Source organism: Labeo rohita, chromosome 13 (genome assembly GCF_022985175.1).
Source record: "Labeo rohita strain BAU-BD-2019 chromosome 13, IGBB_LRoh.1.0, whole genome shotgun sequence".
NCBI lineage: Eukaryota > Metazoa > Chordata > Actinopteri > Cypriniformes > Cyprinidae > Labeo > Labeo rohita.
This window is the reverse complement of record NC_066881.1, coordinates 21,089,849-21,111,916: the sequence shown is the minus strand read 5'-3', so window position 1 is coordinate 21,111,916 and position 22,068 is coordinate 21,089,849. Positions and strand designations below refer to the sequence as shown.

Here is a 22,068-nt window from a genome sequence, read left to right as displayed (position 1 = left end):
TACTATAATACAAAAACAGTATTTTTGTTGTACAGTGTGACAAAAATAACGTTAGACTGATGTGCGCATATCCAGTAGCCAGATCTGTATCCCTTGCCCACTCACATCCCTCTGTTCCCGATATTATATTAATATAATTAAGTTTTTTTTTTTTTAAAAGAAAACGAAACATTTTCTTACAAACGTATGTGATTTCTTTTGATAAAATACATCATGAAATGTAATCGCATATGGGTAACAGAGAAACTATAGCTACAATCGAGGGTTTGCACTTAAGTCAGGGTTTGGTCAGTTTTGATCCAGATATGCAGCCATACTGGAGATACACGGACGTAAACAACGGCATTGATTTAAGTTAATGTACTACTAAATATGTTGTTCTGCTAATTTATGCTGTCTAAACCATGGGGGAAAACCGTGTGGGAGCTGCTAAATCATATAGAAAAGGACTTTGTAAACAGGAAAGGGCGCAAACTTTTGACAAACTAAAATTTATTTAAGTGTTGAAGATACAAGCAGTATTAATTAAAATATTTTAATATTTGACCTACCTGACCAGAACCCTGGTGAAAAAACCAGTGTATGCTGGTAGGTATGTTTTGATGCTGGGATGCTGGTTTAAGCTGGTCCTTTGCTGGTCATGTTGCTGGTCAAGGACCAGCATGAACCAGCAAAGGACCAGCATGAACCAGCAAAGGACCAGCTTAAACCAGCATCAAAACCTACCTAACCAGCATTCCAGCATCAAAGCATACCTACCAGCATATGCTGTTTTTTTCACCAGGGAAATGATCAGAACAAACATGAATGCCCGGGAAATCCAGGTTTTGGCCAACCACAAACACCTTTTGTTCCTCAGAGAGTTTTTTTGCACTCTTCTCCTTGATTTGTTATACATTTTTGAAGTCTATAGTACTCCAAATGTTTTTCCAAATGGTCCGACCAGTTAGTACAGAGTGTTTGTAATAACTTGCGACCGCAATCCAACATGGATTTTGATCAAATGATAAGACAGAAATATATTGTTAGTAACATTTTAGAAAAAAATTATGGGGAAGATAGATTTCACAACTTCTGTGGGGTGTGAAGTGATATATCTAGTAGTGTAACTAATTACTGTTGCCAGAAAGTAATATGTAATAATATTACTATTAACAGGAGTAACAAGTAATAAATTACATTTTTTGAATAGGGAGCCCAACATTGGTCATGTGACACTGAAGACTTATAATGGCTGCTGAAAATCTAGCTTTGCTATTTTAAATAGCATTATAATTTAACAATATGACCGTTTTACTACACTTTTAAATATATGCAACCTTGGTGAGACTGCTTTCAAACACATGTAAAAAATATCTTACCTACCCCAAACTTTTGAATGGTAGTGTCCAAACAGACTTGGCCCTAAATACTTATTTTTCCAAAAATAGTTGCCATGTTCTCAGTTGAAGACATCCTTAAAGGGTAAAATGAAAATAATTATTTGCTAAAGATGTATTTAAAACTTTATGTCTACAAATAAACGTTTTCTCAAAATGGCTGCTGCTAGCTTAATATATGCTTGGAATATGAAATTCGGCATAATAGGGTTTAAATTCTACATTTGTTTTTAAAAAGAAAATTTATTCTTATTTATGTTTTTGGTAACTATGTTACATTACATACAGTACACACACAATCATAAAATGTTGCACTGAAGTGAAAGAACATAAAACATATACATAATAAAAAAAATCTCCAAGGAAATTTTAGTGGCTAAATGGTCTAAGCACTAATGTCAAGCATTGATGTTTTTCCTTCCTATATTACATAATGTGAAGACTTACAGTACACAGTAAGACTGGATCTGGCAAGGCACTTGATTATGCTTTAGAACCCTCAATCTACACTTTGCAAAACACTGTTCAAATGAACGCTTATAAGGTTCTAAAAAATAAATTAAAATGGAAGAAAATAGTATGATACTATTTAATAAATACAATTATTAATTTTTTCCATTTGCATAAATCTCAAACATTCTTTTTAAAAATCCAACAGCCAAACCACAGTGAACAATTCATAAAATGCTCAACGATACCGGCGTACTCATTTGACTTCCTGTGGTCAGATAAATGGATCAAACACTACTAGAAATTTCAGAACTGGCTCAGAAAACTCAAATATGGGAATTAAAAAATGCTTTGAGAAGAAAAGGTCGAAATAAAAAAGAAAAGCAGTAAGCTAGCAGCATTGATTACCACTGAACAACTGTGTACTTTCCTCTCTACCAGCAAATCATCCAATGTTTTTAATTCATTACATATTTAAATCCATATTTAAAACCATTTCACAGATGGCAAGATCTTCCATGACTTGTAATTTTCCGCAGATTTTAAAGGAGAGATGAGAGTGAACCCATGTGGCACCAGGGTGGGCTATCTTTGCTTCTCCTGAACTGGTGCAATGCAATGTCCCATTTTAGCAAATAGAACAGAACATTTCTGTATATGATCATCTTCAAATGACGGCTCAACAGGACACTACCTGGAACAGAACAAAATGATGAAACACAGTCAAAGAATGTCCACAGATAAATAAACAACTGAAAATTCAGAAAAGAAGAGCAAACTCACATTCTGCTACTCAGTGTCCATGTAACAGAACCTGTATATCTGAAAGTTTCGAGCAACTGGGTGTTGCCATTTTTTGCGCCCTTTGGTATAAGTCTGCATCCCCAAAGTAACGTGCCCGATACAACAAGCCTTCCTCTGCAAACAAGAGCACAGATGTCTAGGTTTTCAGAATATTATGCATAATTACACTTCCATTACACTGACAGGCAAAGTCAAATATATAAAACACTGGTTTATCTATAAACGTATTATTAAACAGCTTCATATGAGTCACATACTTTGTTGCTTCTCCTTCCAGCAATTGTTTCTCAGGTTTGATATATAGTCCTCCTCCACACTTTGTTCAACATTCTTGAGATTCATCCCCGTATATTCTTCTGAGAAGTGGTCGCCCACATAGTAAGGCACCTTCAGAGTGGCGGTGTGTCGCCTGTTTGTGTGGCCCATTGATCTAAAGCAGGTGGAACGTTCAATAACGTCAGATACATTTATCACTCACATGACAACCATCATTGTTTAATAAGATAAACGTTTTACGGAACATTTTTTTTTATAAGGCTGATGTTTAAAGACATGAAAACAAACAATATATGGTTAACTTAGTGTGACATCTAACTCAGTGCTTAATGAGACTATCAAATAATATTGTATAATAATAATATGCCAAGTACACATGATCATTTTTTAAGACATTCAATGTTGGTCTTACGGTCTGTGACTGAGGCTGTATGGAGGACTGGAAACCATCATCTGACTGAGAGCTGAGACTATGATCAGAATGAGTATTGGCATCAGCTGTACAAACAAGGCAAGGCCACCCTGGATGAAAAAAAAAAACGTTGATTTAAAATTAAACAGTACACCATGACATAATCAAAGAACTATTGTTATATTTCATCAGTCTGAATACTTCTTTTAAATACATACCATCTGGCTCAAATAATGCAATGAATCACATCACATAAACAATTTTATTGTTCTATTGATCACAGATGGCACACACAGTGTATGAAGGTAAATGTAAGACTTTCCTAGACCTTTTTAAGATCAAGTAAATGAAATTTAGTGAAAAAATTTAAATAGAACACTATTCAGTGTACAAAAAATAGCTTAAAGGGGTCATCGGATGCCCATTTTCCATAAGTTGATATGATTCTTTAGGGTCTTAATGAAAAGTCTATAATATACTTTGGTTAAAAATTCTCAATGGTAGTGTAAAACAACACCCTTTTTATCATGCCAAAAATCAGCTCTGCTAAAATCATCCTGTTCTGGTCAAGGCTGCTTTAAATGTTAATGAGCTCTGCTCGCCCCACCCCTCTCTTCTCTCTGTGGAGTGACGAGCTTGTTTACCTTAGCTGCATTTAGCCACTAGCACATTATTATTAAACGCGATTGCAGAGATTCATAAAAAAATACTGGAAGTGGCGCATTCCATGAACGAGAATCCATGAAATACATTTTTAGACCAGTTTTGAAAGCTGCATGATTTATTAACTCATTAAAAAAAAAAAAAAAAAAAAAAAAAGCAAAGCATAATGCTATTGTGAATTCACAAATGCTACAGTTCAAATAAATACATATATACACATATATTACATTTGCATATAAGTAAATGTATCTTTGTAAACAAATCTTTGCATCTTAGTAAACAAAACAAAAAAACTGAGGTAATTTTTGTTGTCGTTGTTTTTTGAAGCGCAAGCAACATTTAATGCCATGACTACATGATTTTAAGAATCTGCTCAAATTTAAGACCTTTTTAGGCCTTAAATTGTGGGAGGGAGAATTAAAACTTTTTAAGCCCTTTTGTTATTAATACAGTTAATTGTCATTTCTTCTGAAAATCAACATTTGTGAGATTTATTCAGCTGAAACAGTATTGAGGTTAACTAATATAATTTTGTGTCTCTGGAAAACAGTGAACTATGACATTATATTATGTTGAATATCAAAAGTTCTTGAGTATAACTGTTCATGAGGGAATTGTGGACATATTGATATTTTTAGATTTGTGAAGTTATAAAATTTTGAAGTGGAAATGGAATAGATTTTAATTTTGTACCATGACAATTAAATTAACAAATGTTGCTATAAATTCCCCAGAAAGACTCAGAAATAAAAATTATGTCATTAATTACTCATCCTCATGTTGTTTCAAACCCGTAAGACCTTTGTTTAACTTCAAAACACAAACTAAGATATTTTTTATGAAATCCAAAAGCTTTCTGACCCTGCATAGACAGCAACGGTGCTACCATGTTCAAGTGATAAAACAGTCCATGTGAAATCAGTGGTTCAACCCTAATTTTCTGAAGCTATGAGAATATTTTTTGTGCTCAAAGGAAACAAAAACAATGACTTTGTTCAACAATTCTTCTCTTCCGTGTCATTTCCCGCCACTATTCATGAGAATAGCATGACATATGTGTGTGATGCTGCTGACGTAGTTGTGATGTAGAATCAGCATGCGTTGCGGCTATTTGAATAAAGTCATTATTTTTGTTTTATTTGTCCACAAAACGTATTCTTGAAGCTTCATAAAATTACAATAGAACCACTGATGTCACATGGACTACTTTAACAATGTCCTTACTACCTTTCTGGGCCTTAAATGTGTCAGTTGCATTGCTGTCTATGCAGGGTCAGAAAGCACTCGGAATTTATGAAAAATATCTTAATTTGTGTTTCGAAGATGAACAAAGGTCTTACGGATTTGGAATGACATGAGGGTGAGTAATTACTGACCGAATTTTAATTTCTGTGTGAACTAACCCCTAAATAACACATTGGCCGACGCATCATCATTCTAAACTTAAAGCTAAATAATGTAAAATAAATGCAAATCGTCCCTCCACCTCACCCTACATGTAAAACATCTGCACAAAACCCCTAATAATCTTCCAAGATAACTGGGCTCTTACTTCTCTCTGTTGTTCTCGTCGTTCGTGTCGCTGCTGATGGCCAAACCTCATCCTGCCATTGCTGTACACATGCACATTACCTAGAAACGTAAACAGAAATGGCACGATGACACATTTCACGGTTTTAAATGTATTCGAACACAACCACTAACATGTTTTTTAAAACCGCATTTAAAAAGGTCACAGGACTCACTGGAGGGAAATCCACCTCCAAAGAACATATTGAAAAGGTCCTCAGGGGAAATATCCGCCTCGAAATTTCTGTGATAGGTCCTATGCCTGTGAGTCGGATGGGCTTTTTCTTCACCGTAGACATCGTACTGCCTTCTTTTTTCAGGGTTACTTAGAACAGCGTAAGCATTGCCTATAGCTGTTGAAGACCAGGAAACAAAACAAATGAGACGACGAAATGCAAACGCTCTCCATGATTGCAGAAATGCTGAAGCTGTGCATTTTACCTTTAAATGCTTCAGTGGCACCAGGCGCATGGTTTTTATCTGGATGAAACTTTAGAGCCAACTTTCGATACGCTTTTTTCAGATCATCCTCAGAGGCTTCTTTACTGACTCCGAGAATCTCATAATAGTCCTTACATCTTTTAATTCTGCGGGAATGACAGATCGCAGTAGAATAGGAAGAAAATAGTTACCACTATGCACACATATAAACCAAAATGTTCCTCACAGAAATATTGACCATGTCCTGGTCTTTTAGGAACAAATAACAAACCTTTTCACAGCATCCACCTGCTCTGATGTGTATGGTTTGGCTGATTCTGTGGCACCATGTCCAGAAGAGTGATTTTCAGTGTTGTTACTTCTGTTTCGTAATCCATCATTTTCTCTAATGTTTTCTTCACTTGTGGAAGGTCCTCCGTTCTCAGCAATAGACTCTAGTAAAGCTGAGACAAGAACACTTTTATTTAAATAAGAAGCATTGGTGTCTTATCTATCTTGATTCCTTCAACCCACTCTATTTCTCTATAAATGATTATAATAAAGATTAAATGTTAATAAAGATTATATTACGTAAGATTACACTACCTACATATGTAGATGTACATGGACATCTAATAGAAGTAATTTATAACCAAGAACTGTAAATATATGGTTCGACAACAACTAGTTAGATCAATTAAAAGTAGAAAACACTATTGTTCTACAGAGATCGATAATAATAAGAGATCGAGATCCCAAGGCCTTAATTACCGTCTAACTACAGACTTCGGGTTTTCCAGTGGCCTTTTAACAGACCTCTTACGATCTCCGCTATACACGTATTTACATTACACGCACATCTCGCCTTGTCGGTTGGAAACAGTCTCTGCGCCTTCTCGAGGAACCGTCGGGCTTTGTCGGGCTCATTATCTCTCAGCGCTGCGATCGCTATTTCGATGCAGCGATCCGCTTCGTCCTTGTTTGATTCCATTGCGACGGCGGAACTGATGACTGATCTCTTTCCTGACCCCCCAGACGCAGTCTGATGACGTTTACAACAACGTCAAGAGTTTTTCCCTAGTCGCTAGCACTTCCACTTTGTAACTTTCTTGCTGAGAAGGTTTCCCACACTGTAAAGTCTCTTCTCACCAAGCCTGCATTTATTTGATCCTAAATACAGCAAAAGCGGTAATATTGTGATTTTTTTACTATTTAAAATAACTGCTTTTTATTTGAATATACAGTCTAAAATGTTTTCCTGGGATCAAACATACACTTTCAGCATCATTACAGCATCTTTCAGTGCAATATGATCCTTCAGAAAACATTTGTATTATTATTATTATTATTATTATTATTATTATTATTATTATTAATGTTTAAAACAGTTGAGTACATTTATTTTTCAGGATTCTTTGATAAATAGAAATATCCAAAGATTAGCATTTATCTGAAATAAAAAGCTTTTGTAACATACTCTATTCAAAAGCTTGAAGTCTGTGTCATTTTTTTTCTCTTTTGGGACAGAGATTATAGAAATTAATGCTTTTTTAACAAAGAGTGCTTTTAATGATAATAAAGAGTGCTTTTGATGATAAAGACATTCCAGATAATTGCCATTCTTCAGATCTTTCTATTCATCAAAAAAGCCTGGAAAAATTATACTCAGCTGTTTTCAACATAATAATAATAATAATAATAATAGTTTTTGAACAGCAAATCAGAATATTAGAATGATTTCTGAAGGATCATGTGACACTGAAGACTGGAGTAATGATTCTAAAAATCAGCTTTGAAATCACTGAATAAAATATATTTTAAAATATATTCAAATAGAAAACTGTTATTTTAAATAGTAAAAATATTTCACAATATTACTGCTTTTGAGCAGAAGATACTTCTTTTTTTAAAAAAAAAAAGAAAAAATAATTTTTTTAAAAAAAAACTTTGTTCAAAAACGTTTGACTGGTAGTGTATTTGTTGTCAATTTATTTTTCCATCCCTACTTTCTACTTTCTTTGTATTTCAATAGAGTTCTTTAACTAACTAAAGTAAAAATGTGACAGATTCCTGAAGCAAAATAAGAAATGTTTTGGTGATTGATAAAGTTTGATTTGTGAATGTTTTTTTTTTTTTAATGTATTTTAGTCACGTTTATTTACAGTTATTACTTTTTATGTTATTGACTATTTTGTTTATTTTGCTTATAAATGGGTGCTTGTTCTGTGTTTGTACAATATAATTTTGAACATTTCTTTCATATCTTCTTTAATAATAATAATAATAATAATGATAATGTAGACGTTTAAGATCACATTAACAGTAAAATGATAATGAAACAAACTCTACTTCCGGAAACTTGCTTCCGCGGTCTGAAAGCAGAGTGGGCGCACTAGTAAAGAAAGTAGCGTCATTAGAGCGCCGTCTCAAGTTGGTATGAACACATGGAAAAGAGGTACAAGGAAAGAACAATGTTTGTTTTACCGTACTGTTGACAGTTTGCACGTTTATGTTGTGAGGCAAAATATATCTAGAGCACTGACGCGATCAGCTGATAACGTCATTTAGTGTAGTGTGTTTGAGCGCGTGACCTCAGAGGCTGCAACAATGCGCTTACACTTAACCTGGCCACTGTTGAAGCAAACTGTCATTATACCAAAAACATGCTTCAGCTATTCAATAACCAGCCGCTGTGCTGTCAATACTGGCTGTAAGCCTGTAAAGAGAAGAAAGGAAAGGAAACCCAAACTACCTGCTGACTGGCATAGCCTCTCCTGGGAAGAGAGACTGGCTGACACCGTGACTCCTCTGTGGAGAATGAGTTATGACGAACAGCTCCAGTGGAAACAAGAGAAGCAGTACAAGATCCTACGTGAGATGACAAAGCAACTATCTCAGGATTCAACTCACTCTTTTTCAAATGACTTAAGATTTCCTCTCCTTGCCATTGTAGCCTCACCAGTGATTGATGGATACCGCAATAAATCAACTTTCTCTGTCAACAGAGGGGTAGATGGGAATCCAAAAACTGTTGGATTTTATATCGGCAATGGTAAATCAGGTAACATAGTCTGTGTCCACGGTGACCATCTCTTGAACATGCCTTCAACACACAAGATGGTTGCAAGGCACTATGAAGATTTCCTCCGCCTCTCACCACTCAAACCGTGCATTTTATTTCACGAAGGCGGTCACTGGAGAGAAATCACGATTAGAACTAATTCCGCCGGTCACGCGATGGCCATAGTTTACTTTCATCCTCAAACCCTAACGCCTGAGGAGATATCCGTCCATAAAGCTGCTCTTGTGGAGTACTTCACGCAAGGTCCTGGAGCAGTTTGTCAACTGGATTCTCTTTACTTCCAGGAGACCACAATGACCCGTTGCAGTCACGAACAATCCCCCTATCAGCTTCTGCACGGACAGCCTCATATCTTTGAGGAGGTGCTTGGCTTCAAGTTTCGCATTTCTGCTGATTCTTTTTTCCAGGTGAATCGTGGAGCGGCGGAGGCTTTGTACAAGACTGTTGCGGAGCTGAATAGGGCTTGTGTTGGAGGCACCTTGCTGGATGTTTGCTGTGGTACCGGAGCCGTCGGCATTTCGTTGTCACCACAGATGGAGAGAGTCATTGGCATCGAGCTTCTTGAGCAGGCGGTTGAGGACGCCAAGTTTAATGCAGCGGTAAACAAAGTTCAAAACTGTGAATTTCTCTCAGGCAAAGGCGGAAGTTGTTTTACCGAATCTGATAGCCACTTTGAATTCGGATGGCGGGCTGACAGCTGTGGTGAATCCGTCCAGGGCTGGCTTGCATTATCGAGTTGTCAGAGCTTTGAGGAACCACCCAGGCATAAGAAGGCTTGTCTATATATCATGCAAACCTGATGGGGAGGCAATGAGGAACTTTCAAGACCTGTGCTGTAGTTCAGACTATAAGAGGAAGATCACTGGAGAAGCCTTCAAACCAACTGTGGCCATCCCTGTGGATATGTTTCCACACACTCCTCATTGTGAACTTGTGCTTGTGTTTGAGCGATAGTGACTGTTTTGGGATTCATTTGGATAAATGACTTTTTATTTGTGCCATTAAATGTCAGTGGAAAATTTTAAATGCTTTTTTTCTCTCGTTAAATATTTATTATAGTTAACAAAAACTAAAACGATAAAAGAAATTTGGTAACACTTTACAGTGTGTCATTTGATAATGTTAGTTAATGTATTAACTAACATGAAAGAACAATTAACAATACTTATTACACTAGTTAATTAATCTTGGTTATAGAAATTAATACTTTTATTTAGTAAGGATGCTTTAAATTGATAAAAAGTGATGATAAAACCATTTATAAAATGTTACAAAAGATTTCTATTTTAGATAAATGCTGTCTGAAACATAATATTAAATGTTTTGATCAGCAAATCAGAATATTAGAATGATTTCTGAAGGATCATGTGACTGGAGTGATGATGCTAAAAATTGAATGAAATCAGGAATAAATGAAATTCTAATATATATTCAAATAGAAAACAGTTATAGTAAATAGTAAACATTTCAAAATTGTACTGCTTTATAATATATATATAAAACAGTAAAATTTTAAAATATTTTTACTATATGTATATATATATATATATATACACTACCGTTCAAAAGTTTGGGGTCAGTAAGACTTGTAATAGTCTTTAAAGAAGTCTCTTATGCTCATCAAGGCTGCATTTATTTGATTAAAAATATAGAAAAAAAACAGTAATATTGCAAAATGTTTTTACAATATAAAATAATGTTTTTTATCAGCTGTTACTCCAGTCTTAAGTGTCACACGATCCTTCAGAAATCATTCTAATATGCGGATTTATTATTAGAATGATCAATGTTGGATAATATCAACAGCTGTGCTGCCAAATATTTTTTGGAACCTGTGATTTTTTTTTTCAGGATTCTTTCATGAATAACAAGTTCAAAAAGTACAGTGTTTATTCAAAATATAAATATTTTATAACAATGTAAATTATTTATTATTAACTTTTAATAAACTTTTAATTATTAACTTAATACATCCTTGGTGAATGAAAGTATTAATTTCTTGAAAAAAAAAAAAAAAAAAGAAACTAAAAATGTACTGACCCCAAACTTTTGAACGGTAGTGTATATATATATATATATATATATATATATATATATATATATATATATATACATATATATACCACCACAAAATTACTAAAATTAAACTGAAAATATAAAATAAAAACTTAAAAAATTATTCAATTTAAAAATCAAAAGAAAATTCTAATAGTATCTCAGTGATACTAAAATAAGAAAAACATGATTTTATTGAAGTTGTAAATTAAGATTACTAAAAAACGACAAAAAAATGAATTTCGTTGTTTACTTCAAAATATAATTAAATATAAAAATATTTAATTGTTAAATTTACTAGCAATTTCTGTATTTTAATTTCAAATTAAAATAACATAGTAAACCCTTAGGTTGTATTTGTTTGATTCCATAACAGATCCCTTACATTATCACTAGAGGGTGCTATTACGTCATCCCTCCATTTTGTGAAGCTCTACAGATGTGGTGCAGTGTTGGATATTCTGTCCTATTTTCATAATCAGCTTGATCAGAAAAGCCAGTGTAAATATGTATACTTACAGGATTTATGAAGTCTGGTACTAAGCATGATCAAGTTGTGAATACAGGACAGATTTATTAAGCATTAACAGTAAGTTAACATTTGAAAATAATGCAGCACAGAAAAACATATGATGAGCCAACAATCATTTTCAACTATCATGAGCTATACTCTTTCTGTTTGGACACAGAACCCCCATCATGAGCTTCAGTATGACACAGGCTGATGATTTGGATGAAGCAAGCTTACAACAAATCACCTACTGAATTAGGCAGAAAACTGTTTAGTAAGTGCACAACTGTGCAAACATTAGATGCTTCTTTACGAAAAAGACCCTTTTATGTAATATGAAACAGCGACATGAGTGCAAAACACAATGCCATTCAATTACTGTAATGTGCACAGCAGTACATTTTGAAATTGGAGATGAGATCCGGCTATGGGAATTTATAGTAACACAGGAACTAAACCCTGTTAGAGGAACTACATATGTGTTGCCATTTTAGCACATAAGAATCCATATTTCCTCTTTTAAGTAAATCTTAGATGTTATAATACACATGTAGCTATGCTACATTTTTATACTATAACATAAAGCTAATAACTAGTAACGAAATAGTATCCTATTCTTGGGAAATACTGAAAGGTTTGCATTTGTATTTATAGCAGTATTGTATTATACAGCAACTACATCCACAGATATATTCAGATATGCTGACAGTATTACATAGAAACATGTCTATTTAACATTATTTTTATGTCTGGTTACACAAACAGTGTTTTGACAAAATAGCCCACAGTGGCATGAGAAATATGTTTGGGCTGGAAGGGCAACGACCTGCATTTTCTAATTTACTCATGAATGTATAAAACTGCAAGCTTTTGCAGAAATGCGATCTGATCTGTACCACACAGTGAGAGTAAACAGCTGAAGTGCTGGCTATCAAAAACCAGCGTACATGGTGTGCAGATCATAAGCATCAGATAACCAGGCAACCAATGAAACTGGTAGGGGCTAGATGGCATCCTTTCAGCCTCGCCCAATTGCATCATTTTAAACGAAATCAGAGGCTTAAATACGGAAAAAAATAAAAAATTAAATCACTCGACTGGGGAGCCTGCCTGCTCGCATCAATCAAATTGCGATAATACTTTATGGTTGCATCGCAAACAAGGTAAGCGCGTTGCAGATGCGCGAATGCGGATTCATACCAGTGCGACTTTATTGAGACAAGTCACACCCATTTGTGCAGAATTTAATGTATTCATTGCATGAGGGCTTTGTCTTTTAAAATAATGGTATCTGAAATGACAGATGGCTTTTCTATGCCGACGGACGTGAATATATAATCGACTCGTTCTCTTTACAGGACACAGTAACGAGCATGAAAGAAATGGCCGATACGACGATAACAGAGGATGTTTATGATGATGCTTACGAGGAGAAACCGGGCCCGAGCCCTCCACTGCAAATCGTATGGAGAAACGTTCTGTTAATGTCTCTTTTGCACCTAGGAGCTTTTTATGGTCTGACGGTCCTTCCATCTGTCTCTTCCTTAACGCTGATATGGAGTGAGTATTTCACTGCTAATTATGATTCTATGAACTGACTCACGTTTCTTTTAATAGCAACCTGTTCGTGTGTTTATTGCGTTTTTATCTGTATGGCCTAATGCTAATGTATAAAGAGACTGGATAATGTTTTAATGTCTGCAACTACCTGTTTTGTTCTACTGCGTCTCAGGCCTAGATAATATAATACATAATATTATAATTACCATTTACTTTACCACCCCCATCATAACCCTTATTTCATTTTGACACAAAATGGTAAACATATGTGACCCTCGACCGCAAAAAAAGTCCTAAGGGTCAATGTTTTGTTTAAAATTGAGATTATACATCATCTGAAAGCTAAATGGATGTATACTTTGTTAGGATAGGACAATATTTGGCCACTTTTTTAAAATAAAAAATCAAAATACTGAGAAAATTGCCTTTAAAGTTGTTCAAAAGAAGTTCTTAGCAATGCATATTGCTAATCAAAAATTAAATACAAATATACCCATGCAACCCATGACTGGTTTTGTGGTCCAGGGTCACATATAGTAAACATTGCATTCAACTGACAACAGATATGGAAATAAATCATATTACGTAAGTCAAATGTAGGCTAATAATTTTAATAAAATAAGATGTTAATTTCACATTTATGCTCATTGTCTGTTTTGTGCAAACTTGATATGTCTAGTAGAAATCGATTAATTAGTGTATTTTAAATATCAAATTAAACAGGAAAACTTATCAGTTCTGTTTTTTAACATCCATTGACATGATTATGAATCAACTTATAAATCAGACATTAACTTTCTTAGCTCAAAATAGTTTTTTTTTTCTTGTGCAAATCTAATAATTTTATACTGCCTTACACTGTTTGCTTTCAGAAGGTTTATGAATGGTGGTTATGTATGATTTAACCCCTATCTCTCATGTATATTTGGTTAAACTCAGCAGCTCAGCCCGGTTTCACTTTCTTGTTTTGCAGGTATTTTCTCTCATAAGAATGGAGGTGTTTTTCTCTTACAGTTTCAAAGTTGTGATTACTATTCTAAGATAGTATCAATTATTGTGTCACATTTTTTCTAAGTGAAAATATGTCAGGCCACTTTGTCTCGCCTAATTTAGTTATGTAGAGCAATGTTAAAAGTGTTTTGTAAGCATGCGCGTGTGCATGAGTGATAGCGAGACAGTCCCGTGAATAATTTGAAATCCGACCAAAATCTAAAACTGTGCTCCACTGTTGTGTACATTTTTGGCATCACGGCAGCGCATAGTATTGCACCCTGTTGAACAAAGAACAATTGCTGTTGAAAAAGGCACGCCATTGTAAATTGAGCTGGGTCATAACAGTGTGCCCTTCTTCACAGTCTGTGGCCTGGTATCCCACATCCCTTGCAGCCTTGTCTGACAACACACAGCGAGACATTTTGTCCTCTCATGGAGCGAATCAAGGGCGCACACACCGTTACTCACTATAGAAGCTGTGTGTAGTTCAGACTAATTTGTTTTTAATCATTCTGTTCTGTTTTCTCTCTTAATATGACAGCGGGAGTGTGTTTCATGATAAGCGCTCTAGGAATAACCGCTGGCGCCCATCGCCTTTGGAGCCACAGGTCCTACAAAGCCTCGTTGCCATTACGAGCCTTCCTAGCAGTCGCAAACTCCATGGCTTTTCAGGTAAAACATTTTAAAGTGGATGAAACAATCTTCCACATTAAATAATTCAGTAAACGTGAATGCAGCCATGATGGCGTAGTGGTTAAAGATCTGGGCTAATAGGTTCAAACCTCACAAGAACCGAGCGATCGCCATTGTGCCCTTGAACAAAGCAATTAACCCCAGGATGTCCACTTGGGATTGTCCCTGTAATAAGTGTACTATAAGACACTTTGCATAAAAGCATCTGCCAAAAGACTACACTTGCGCTATATATATATATATATATATATATATATATATATATATATACACTTTATGTTGATTTTGCAGTTTCTCATTCACCTTTCACTCTTACTCAACTTATAGTATGACAGATATGCTGTGCAGTGACAATAATGATTAATATATATCCATTTAGAATGATATCTATGAGTGGGCCAGAGACCATCGTGTCCATCACAAGTTTTCTGAGACTGATGCGGACCCACACAATGCCCGCAGAGGATTCTTCTTCGCTCACATTGGCTGGCTGCTGGTCCGCAAACACCCAGAAGTTATTGAAAAAGGACGCAAACTGGAGCTCGCTGACCTAAAAGCAGATGGGGTCGTGATGTTTCAGAGGAGGTCAGTGGGAAACTGATATTTCATATTTAGTTTTATAAATTGTCTCACTTACACAGATTTTTTTAAGTTAATACTTTTATTCAGCAAGGATGGATTAAATTGATCAAATGTGACAGTAAAGACCTACATACAGAAATACAAAATATTTAAATTTTAAATAAATGCTGTTCTTTCTGTTCATCAAAGAATTCGAACACTAAATCAAAATAATTTCTGAAGGATCATGTGACACTGAAGACTGGAGTAATTGATGCTGTAAATTCAGATTTGCCATCACAGAAATATGACATTTTAAAAATTATTAGTTATTACATTAGAAAACATATTACAACAGGAAACAGTTTAATTTACAGTGTACATTTAAATTGTAATAATATTTCACATTTGTACTGTTTTTACTGTCATTTTGATCAAATAATTGCAGGCATCTTTCAGAAATATTATAAAAACCGTACCAACACCAAACTTTTGAATGGTACAGTACATACACTACTTTTGTATGAACACCTTATCACTGAAAAAAAAATTGAAACTACTTGAAAAGGCTTTATTAGTTAAAATTAGGTCTGTCAGTTTAACTCAATTATCTTGAATTAATAATCTTAATTAGTTATGTAAAAATAACATGATTAAAATATTGTAACGCAGTTAACACGCTGGCCCCGGCCCTAGAACTGTACCTCATCTTATATTTCATATAGTTGACTGTTTACAAATATGATGACTATATATATATATATATATATATTTTTTTTTTTTATTGCAGAACTTGTATAAAACATACTAGAACAGGAAATTAGACATTGATAAATTCCTACAAGGAACAATCATAGAGAAAAAGACAAAAAATTAATATTCTGGATTTGCGTACTTAAAATGATATAGCATTATCCACACAGAAAAGAAAAGTATAAAAATAAATTACATGCTTTTAGAAAAGTTGTCATAATGCAACAAAAATTTGGCACTCTTTTTGTTTTTTGTAAGTCTAAGAGATAAAACAAGAGAATCAAGTCCAGCAAGAAAAAGGGGTGATTAGCGATATCACACCAACAGCAGATCTGCTGATTAATCTATCATGAGTTTAAATGTGATTTATACAGCAGTTCAGAAAATAAGAAGTTGATATTGTGTTATGTTTTAAACACAATGTTATTTGTTTTTGCAGAGAACATACTACCTTTAAAGCAAAATTGTTGTGCGAGCAACACAGCAGTGTTTAGTTTCTGAATAAATCCCCGTTTTGAACGAATTATGTGAATCACATGATTCAAAGGCCCGTTCATAAAGAGAGCCATTTAGATCATTCTTGATTGAATCAGCCATTTGAACGAATCATAAAGGCATTTATCGCCACCTGCTGGCAGACTTAGTTTCTTATTTTGTGTCATTTCATTAAAAAAATTATTAATATAACAAATAAAATAAAAATCGAAACATTAAAGGCATAGTTCACCCCAAAATTTAAATTTAAAATTTAAATTTAATTTAAAATTTAAATTTCAAACCTTCATGTCATTTCAGACCGTTCTTTTTGTAAAATGTTAAAAGAATTTTGAAGAGTTTCAAGTTTTGGTTACCAGGGACTTTCACTGTATGAACAAAAAGTACTGAGATGTTTCTCAAATTATATGTTCCATAATTTACGTTAATGTTTGTGTAATTAATGTTGAATTAAATAAAACATTTCTTTCTAAAGCTACAACTGTCAGGATTCTGGACTTTGTGTTCCGTGTTTTACCCCCAGCCTTAGTTCCTGTTTCCTTATTTGGTCATTTTCCTGTTCTTGTTTAGTTAATTGATTACTCCTCCACCTGTTCTTAATTTTCAAGTGTATTTAAGTTCCTGTTCCTGTTTAAGTTCCTGAGTTCATCGTCCTGTCTACAGTTACTTGTTGTACGTGTGTTTGGCTGCTCCTGAGTTTGATTTTCCGTTGGGTTCCTTTTAATTAAAAGACTGTTTAAGTTTATTCCTGCGTCTCCTACCTCCTCCCTACGACACCCCGTGACAACAACTTGTAATCTCTACTTGACACTTTCTCATTTAACACAAAAATAGCTTTAAATAATCTTTTGTGGGTATTTTCATAGACAACATTATTTTTGCAATTAATCAGATTAATTAATTGAAACATGTTGTAATTCATTTGATTAAAAATTTAATTGACTGACAGCCCTAGTTAAAATATTTATTACACATTTTATCCTGCCTTTAGGAGTCACCATCTAAACCAGGTCCCATATTTGGCACTAGAATAATCAATATCACTTTGAATGACGTCTGACAAAAGTCCTGAGGTTTTGATAACAGTCTAAGTACATGTTTCATAGAATTGCCAGATCAGATAATAGTAGAATAGCTGGTTAGTTATCTTTTTAATCTCTGTGTTGTGCTCCAACTGAAGTTTAACAGTTGATTTTAATTCAGAAAACCTTTCACCTACAAAGATGAACATGTGACACTCAAGTGTACTGCAGTGATAAAACGCTTATGGAAATCATTGTTTTTGATCTTTCATGTCTCCTTCCTTAGGCATTACAAGTTATCTGTGGTGGTGATGTGCTTTCTCATCCCCACGTTTGTACCCTGGTTCTTTTGGGAAGAGAGTCTTTGGATCAGTTACTTAGTTCCTTGTCTGCTGAGATACACTGTGGTCCTTAATGCGACCTGGCTGGTCAACAGTGCAGCTCACATGTGGGGAATGAGGCCCTATGACCACAACATCAATCCCAGAGAGAACAAGTTTGTTGCCTTCAGTGCCATCGGTAAGAGCAATGTCTTTTCTTTTCCAGATTGAAGGATTAGTTCAGTTCCAGAATAAAAATTACCGGATGTCTCACCTCCATGTCATCCAAGATGTTCATGTCTGTCTTTCTTCAGTCGAAAAGAAAGGTTTTTGAAGAAAACATTACAGGATTTTTCTCCATATAGTGGACTTCAATGGTGGCCAAAGGGTTGAAGGTCCAAATAGCAGTTTCAGTGCAGCTTCAAAGGGCTCTACACAATCCCATCTGAGGAATAAGGGTCTTGTCTATCGAAATGATTGGCCATTTTTGAAGAAAAGTACAAATTTATATACTTTTTAACCACAAATGCTCATGTTGCACTAGCTTGACTTTACGCATTATATAATAATGCATGTGTAACGAAGCTGGTAACGAACGTGCATAGACAATCAAACACCCTTTACAAAAAGGTAAAAAACGATTTCGGACGATTTTGAAGTTGGAGGAGAAAACGAGATCGAGTTTTTCGCCCTACACTACCTTAACCGAAGGACACAGATGTCAGAAGTAACTGCGCATGACTTTTTCAATGTGACTATGTAATGTGTGAAGTTGAGCTAGTGCAAGATGAGCATTTGTGGTTAAAAAGAATATGAAGTTTATTTTTTTAAAGAAAATGACAGATTGTTTTGCCAGATAAGACCCTTATCCCTCGTCTGGGATCACGTAGAGCCCTTTGAAGCTGCATTGAACCTGCCATTTTTAACCATCAAACTGTGGGCCACCATAGAAGTCCATTATATGGAGAAAATTCCTCAAAAGAATGAAAGACATGAACATCTTGGATAACATGGAAGTGAGTAAATTATCAGGAAATTTTCGCTCTGGAAGTGAACTTCTCCTTTAATATTCTCAGTTAATTAAACTTTGATAGATATGTATTAAAAATATGGAACCAGTTAAACAGCTTTATGTATTCTTAAATAAAATATAATAATATTATGTATAAGATAACGTGAACTGATTGGAAAATATATGCTTAATTTCTTTTCAGGTGAAGGATTTCACAACTATCACCACACATTCCCCCATGATTATGCTACAAGTGAGTTTGGCAGTCGGCTGAACGTGACCAAAGCATTTATAGATCTCATGTGCTTCTTTGGACTGGCCAACGATTGCAGGAGGGTAACTCGTGAGACCATCATGGCCCGTGTTAAACGCACCGGCGATGGCAGCCACAAAAGTGGTTGATTTGTTCAGTACATATCAGAAAAAAAACAAACAAAAAAAGTTATAAGGCAACATATACAAAAGCATTTGCAGCATTTCTTAGTGTGCAATGAAGATTGATCTATATACACTCTCATTTGAAATAAGAAACTCTAGAGTGTGTTGGACTAATACGTGTTCTTAAGAATTCTTTCCTTTTCATGACGTGTACTGGACTGTGGGGGGTATTTTTAGAGATGGTAAAGGCCATAGTTTGGGAGGATAATTATGTCTCAGACTGCCTCAAGAGGCAAGAGATGGTACTTCACTAGTAGTTAAACAGCCATGTGCCTCATTACAGCCCTCTCTCATGAATAGGTTGACCCGTGTTTTCTCTGGCTAAGCAGTTACTGTTCTGATATAAAAATAGCATTCCAGCCAGCTATGCATATGCAAGTTGTAAAACTAAGATGATACGCTATTAATATACTTGCATTGTTTTACATTTTCTTAGATGATAAAAGCTGACTTCCATTTGAAACTGAAATAACTTTAATGACTATCAAAAGAGTTATTTATAGGTCAGTATACTGTATGTAGCCAAATATAAGATTGTCCACAGAAATGTCCATGGGAAAATTGTTCTCGATTGAGTTAATATAGCAGCGGTTAGTTTTGTTTAGATTTGGTTTGTTAGTACTGAAAGTATACATGGAAATACATTTTATGTAATTATAAAATATTTAAATTTTTATTTAGAATTCTTATTTATTTTTAGAAAATATTCTACATGCCAATGCAAATGTCCTTCGATCAGTGGTGCTTATAATGAGGAATTCCCTCTAATAAAATGAGCAATTCAGTTTAATTTCTTAAAGATCATTTTCCATGTTGCATAGCTCTTTATCTGGTTTTCTTGGACTCCTGTAAAAAAGTACCTGGCCACCAGGTATATGGTGAACTCTTTTCTAAATACAAGTGTACTGAAGTATCAGAGGACTGTAAGTATTACGAAAAATGTTTAACCAAAAAAACATTTTGAAAGAAATGTGTCTGTTGGGGTAAAAGTATTAAGGTGTACACTTACTCTAGCAGATTTATTATAGGACATTTATTTGTCCTTATGATATAATCCAAGGAGAGGAATATTTAAATGTCTTCATCAGAAAGCATCTTGCCCTTTGCCTTATAGAATAGGCCTGTATATCTTTCAGATTTTGGGTTAGACTCAAAATTGAAAATACAAAGATGATGTGTAGCATCAGAAAAATTATTAACTTAATGAAGTTTTAAGTCATTCTCGGCTCTTCTGTGATGAATGAATGACCACCTGTAGCTCCCTACATGTATTTTTTTCCTCATAAATGTTTGATAGGTTGATCGTGGTATGCATTTTTCCAAATGTAAAATACAAGATTCTCACTAAATGCTTTATATATTTAAAACACACACCCATGTTTAAGAAAGAAACACAAATTGACACTATTTTACAGCTGAATTATTTCTACAGTGTTGACCTTTGATGTCTGAGAGCCTTAATGGGCACATTTTCAAGGAATGTTGTTTCATGTACCATAAACCAAAATTTCTATAAGTGGAAGAGTTTTGCGAGATGTACCGTGAGTTTTGTTATGAATCAATATTAATCTTTTCTTAATTTAATAAAGTGTGTGTATGTCTGAAAATGAAGTTTCAGCGAACTTTCTTTTGTAGCGCTGACCACAGTTCATATTCATAAGTGGGTGAGACAGCAATGTCATTTTTTTCCCAAATAAAAAAATGAATAGTTTACTCCATTTACATCGATTTATCCGATGCGCGAAAATGACTAGCGGTGCGTTAGTTCGTGAAACATGTACATATTGTATCTTGACTGTATTTGATTAATGGTTTTCTATAGAGCCCTAAATTATAAAAAAACTGAACCTCAGTTAAATTCCAGATTTTTAATTGGTAGTTTTGTTTATATTTCAGCTGTGAAAGGATTTTTAAGAATAGCCTACATTTAAAATCAGTAATATATTCATTTTAGAACGTTTCTTTTAGAATTTTACGACAGTAGCCTAATCTACTCACATTCAAATAGACCAAACAGGGGATTTAGAAATGAATTTAAAAATCTCTTTATAGTGGCAAATTCGTTTTACTTCAGTCTCACGGAAGCCTTTGAGAGCGTAATCCAAAAACATCCCTCTGGAATCTCCCAAATAACTTTCCTAATCCTAATTTGCACACGAGAAGATACGCGGACGTCAAAGAAGCAGGACCTAAAGGTCACGAAGGGTCAGCTAAGGACTAAACTGAGAGAAAAGGTAAAATAACACTCTAAAAAGAGTTATGAAGTCCTCCTGACAAAAACGCAAACACAATCGTTTCGATTATCCTCCTCATCTATGTTAATTCCCGCTGTTTATTTGAATCTCTTAATTCAGCTCCACTCCACTTTTTCCGTTCTAATAAATTGTTTAACCTATTTTAATGTAATCTAATTTATTAGCCTTTCTGTATCGCATTTAAACGTACTTCTGCGTATCCCGACTAAATTTAAGTTCCTCACAACGGCAGCCTGCAAATAACATTTGTCGTTTGATCCAGTAGATAATGTCAGTAATCCCCGAGCTTTATCAGCCACTACTGTATCAAACCCTTTCATGCTGCTCTTGAAATTGAGTTTTAAG

At 34.6% G+C, this 22,068-nt stretch overlaps 3 protein-coding genes across 4 annotated transcripts; 2 read left to right on the top strand and 1 right to left on the bottom strand.

Moving 5' to 3' along the window:
* Positions 1–1,858: 1,858 nt before the first annotated feature.
* Positions 1,859–7,014, bottom strand: dnajb12a (DnaJ heat shock protein family (Hsp40) member B12a). 2 transcript variants are annotated; one of them, XM_051125814.1, is made up of 9 exons: positions 6,832–7,014; positions 6,266–6,437; positions 5,995–6,140; positions 5,730–5,906; positions 5,537–5,616; positions 3,322–3,431; positions 2,891–3,063; positions 2,613–2,747; positions 1,859–2,519 (listed from the first exon to the last, which is right to left on the bottom strand). In XM_051125814.1, the coding sequence occupies exons 1-8, from the start codon at positions 6,962–6,964 to the stop codon at positions 2,623–2,625; spliced, it is 1,116 nt and encodes a 371-aa protein (XP_050981771.1). In that variant the 5' UTR covers positions 6,965–7,014; the 3' UTR covers positions 1,859–2,519; positions 2,613–2,622. The 2 variants fall into 2 exon arrangements, with proteins under 2 accessions (XP_050981771.1, XP_050981770.1); XM_051125813.1 differs by having other exon boundaries at positions 1,859–2,523; positions 6,832–7,013.
* A 1,341-nt stretch (positions 7,015–8,355) lies between these two features.
* On the top strand, positions 8,356–11,010 carry trmt2b (tRNA methyltransferase 2 homolog B). Its single transcript, XM_051125812.1, is given in 2 exon segments — positions 8,356–9,690; positions 9,692–11,010. Coding segments are annotated over 2 exon segments (1,428 nt in total). The 5' UTR covers positions 8,356–8,580; the 3' UTR covers positions 10,010–11,010.
* Positions 11,011–12,585: 1,575 nt separating this feature from the next.
* On the top strand, positions 12,586–21,079 carry scdb (stearoyl-CoA desaturase b). Its single transcript, XM_051125815.1, has 6 exons — positions 12,586–12,784; positions 12,980–13,181; positions 14,716–14,846; positions 15,247–15,452; positions 17,985–18,217; positions 19,233–21,079. The coding sequence occupies exons 2-6, from the start codon at positions 12,995–12,997 to the stop codon at positions 19,430–19,432; spliced, it is 957 nt and encodes a 318-aa protein (XP_050981772.1). The 5' UTR covers positions 12,586–12,784; positions 12,980–12,994; the 3' UTR covers positions 19,433–21,079.
* The last annotated feature ends 989 nt before the right edge of the window (positions 21,080–22,068 follow it).

Bases quoted from the DNA above. Each gene is read 5' to 3' on its own strand.
- dnajb12a (XM_051125814.1), bottom strand. From the start codon at position 6,964: ATGGAATCAAACAAGGACGAAGCGGATCGCTGCATCGAAATAGCGATC. The intron at 6,438-6,831 runs GTGCGTGTAATG...TTCTTGTCTCAG, and splicing joins TCCAACCGACAAGGCGAGAT to CTTTACTAGAGTCTATTGCT. The intron at 5,907-5,994 runs GTAAAATGCACA...GGTCTTCAACAG, and splicing joins TGCCACTGAAGCATTTAAAG to CTATAGGCAATGCTTACGCT.
- scdb (XM_051125815.1), top strand. From the start codon at position 12,995: ATGAAAGAAATGGCCGATACGACGATAACAGAGGATGTTTATGATGAT. The intron at 13,182-14,715 runs GTGAGTATTTCA...TTAATATGACAG, and splicing joins TTCCTTAACGCTGATATGGA to CGGGAGTGTGTTTCATGATA. The intron at 14,847-15,246 runs GTAAAACATTTT...ATATCCATTTAG, and splicing joins CAAACTCCATGGCTTTTCAG to AATGATATCTATGAGTGGGC.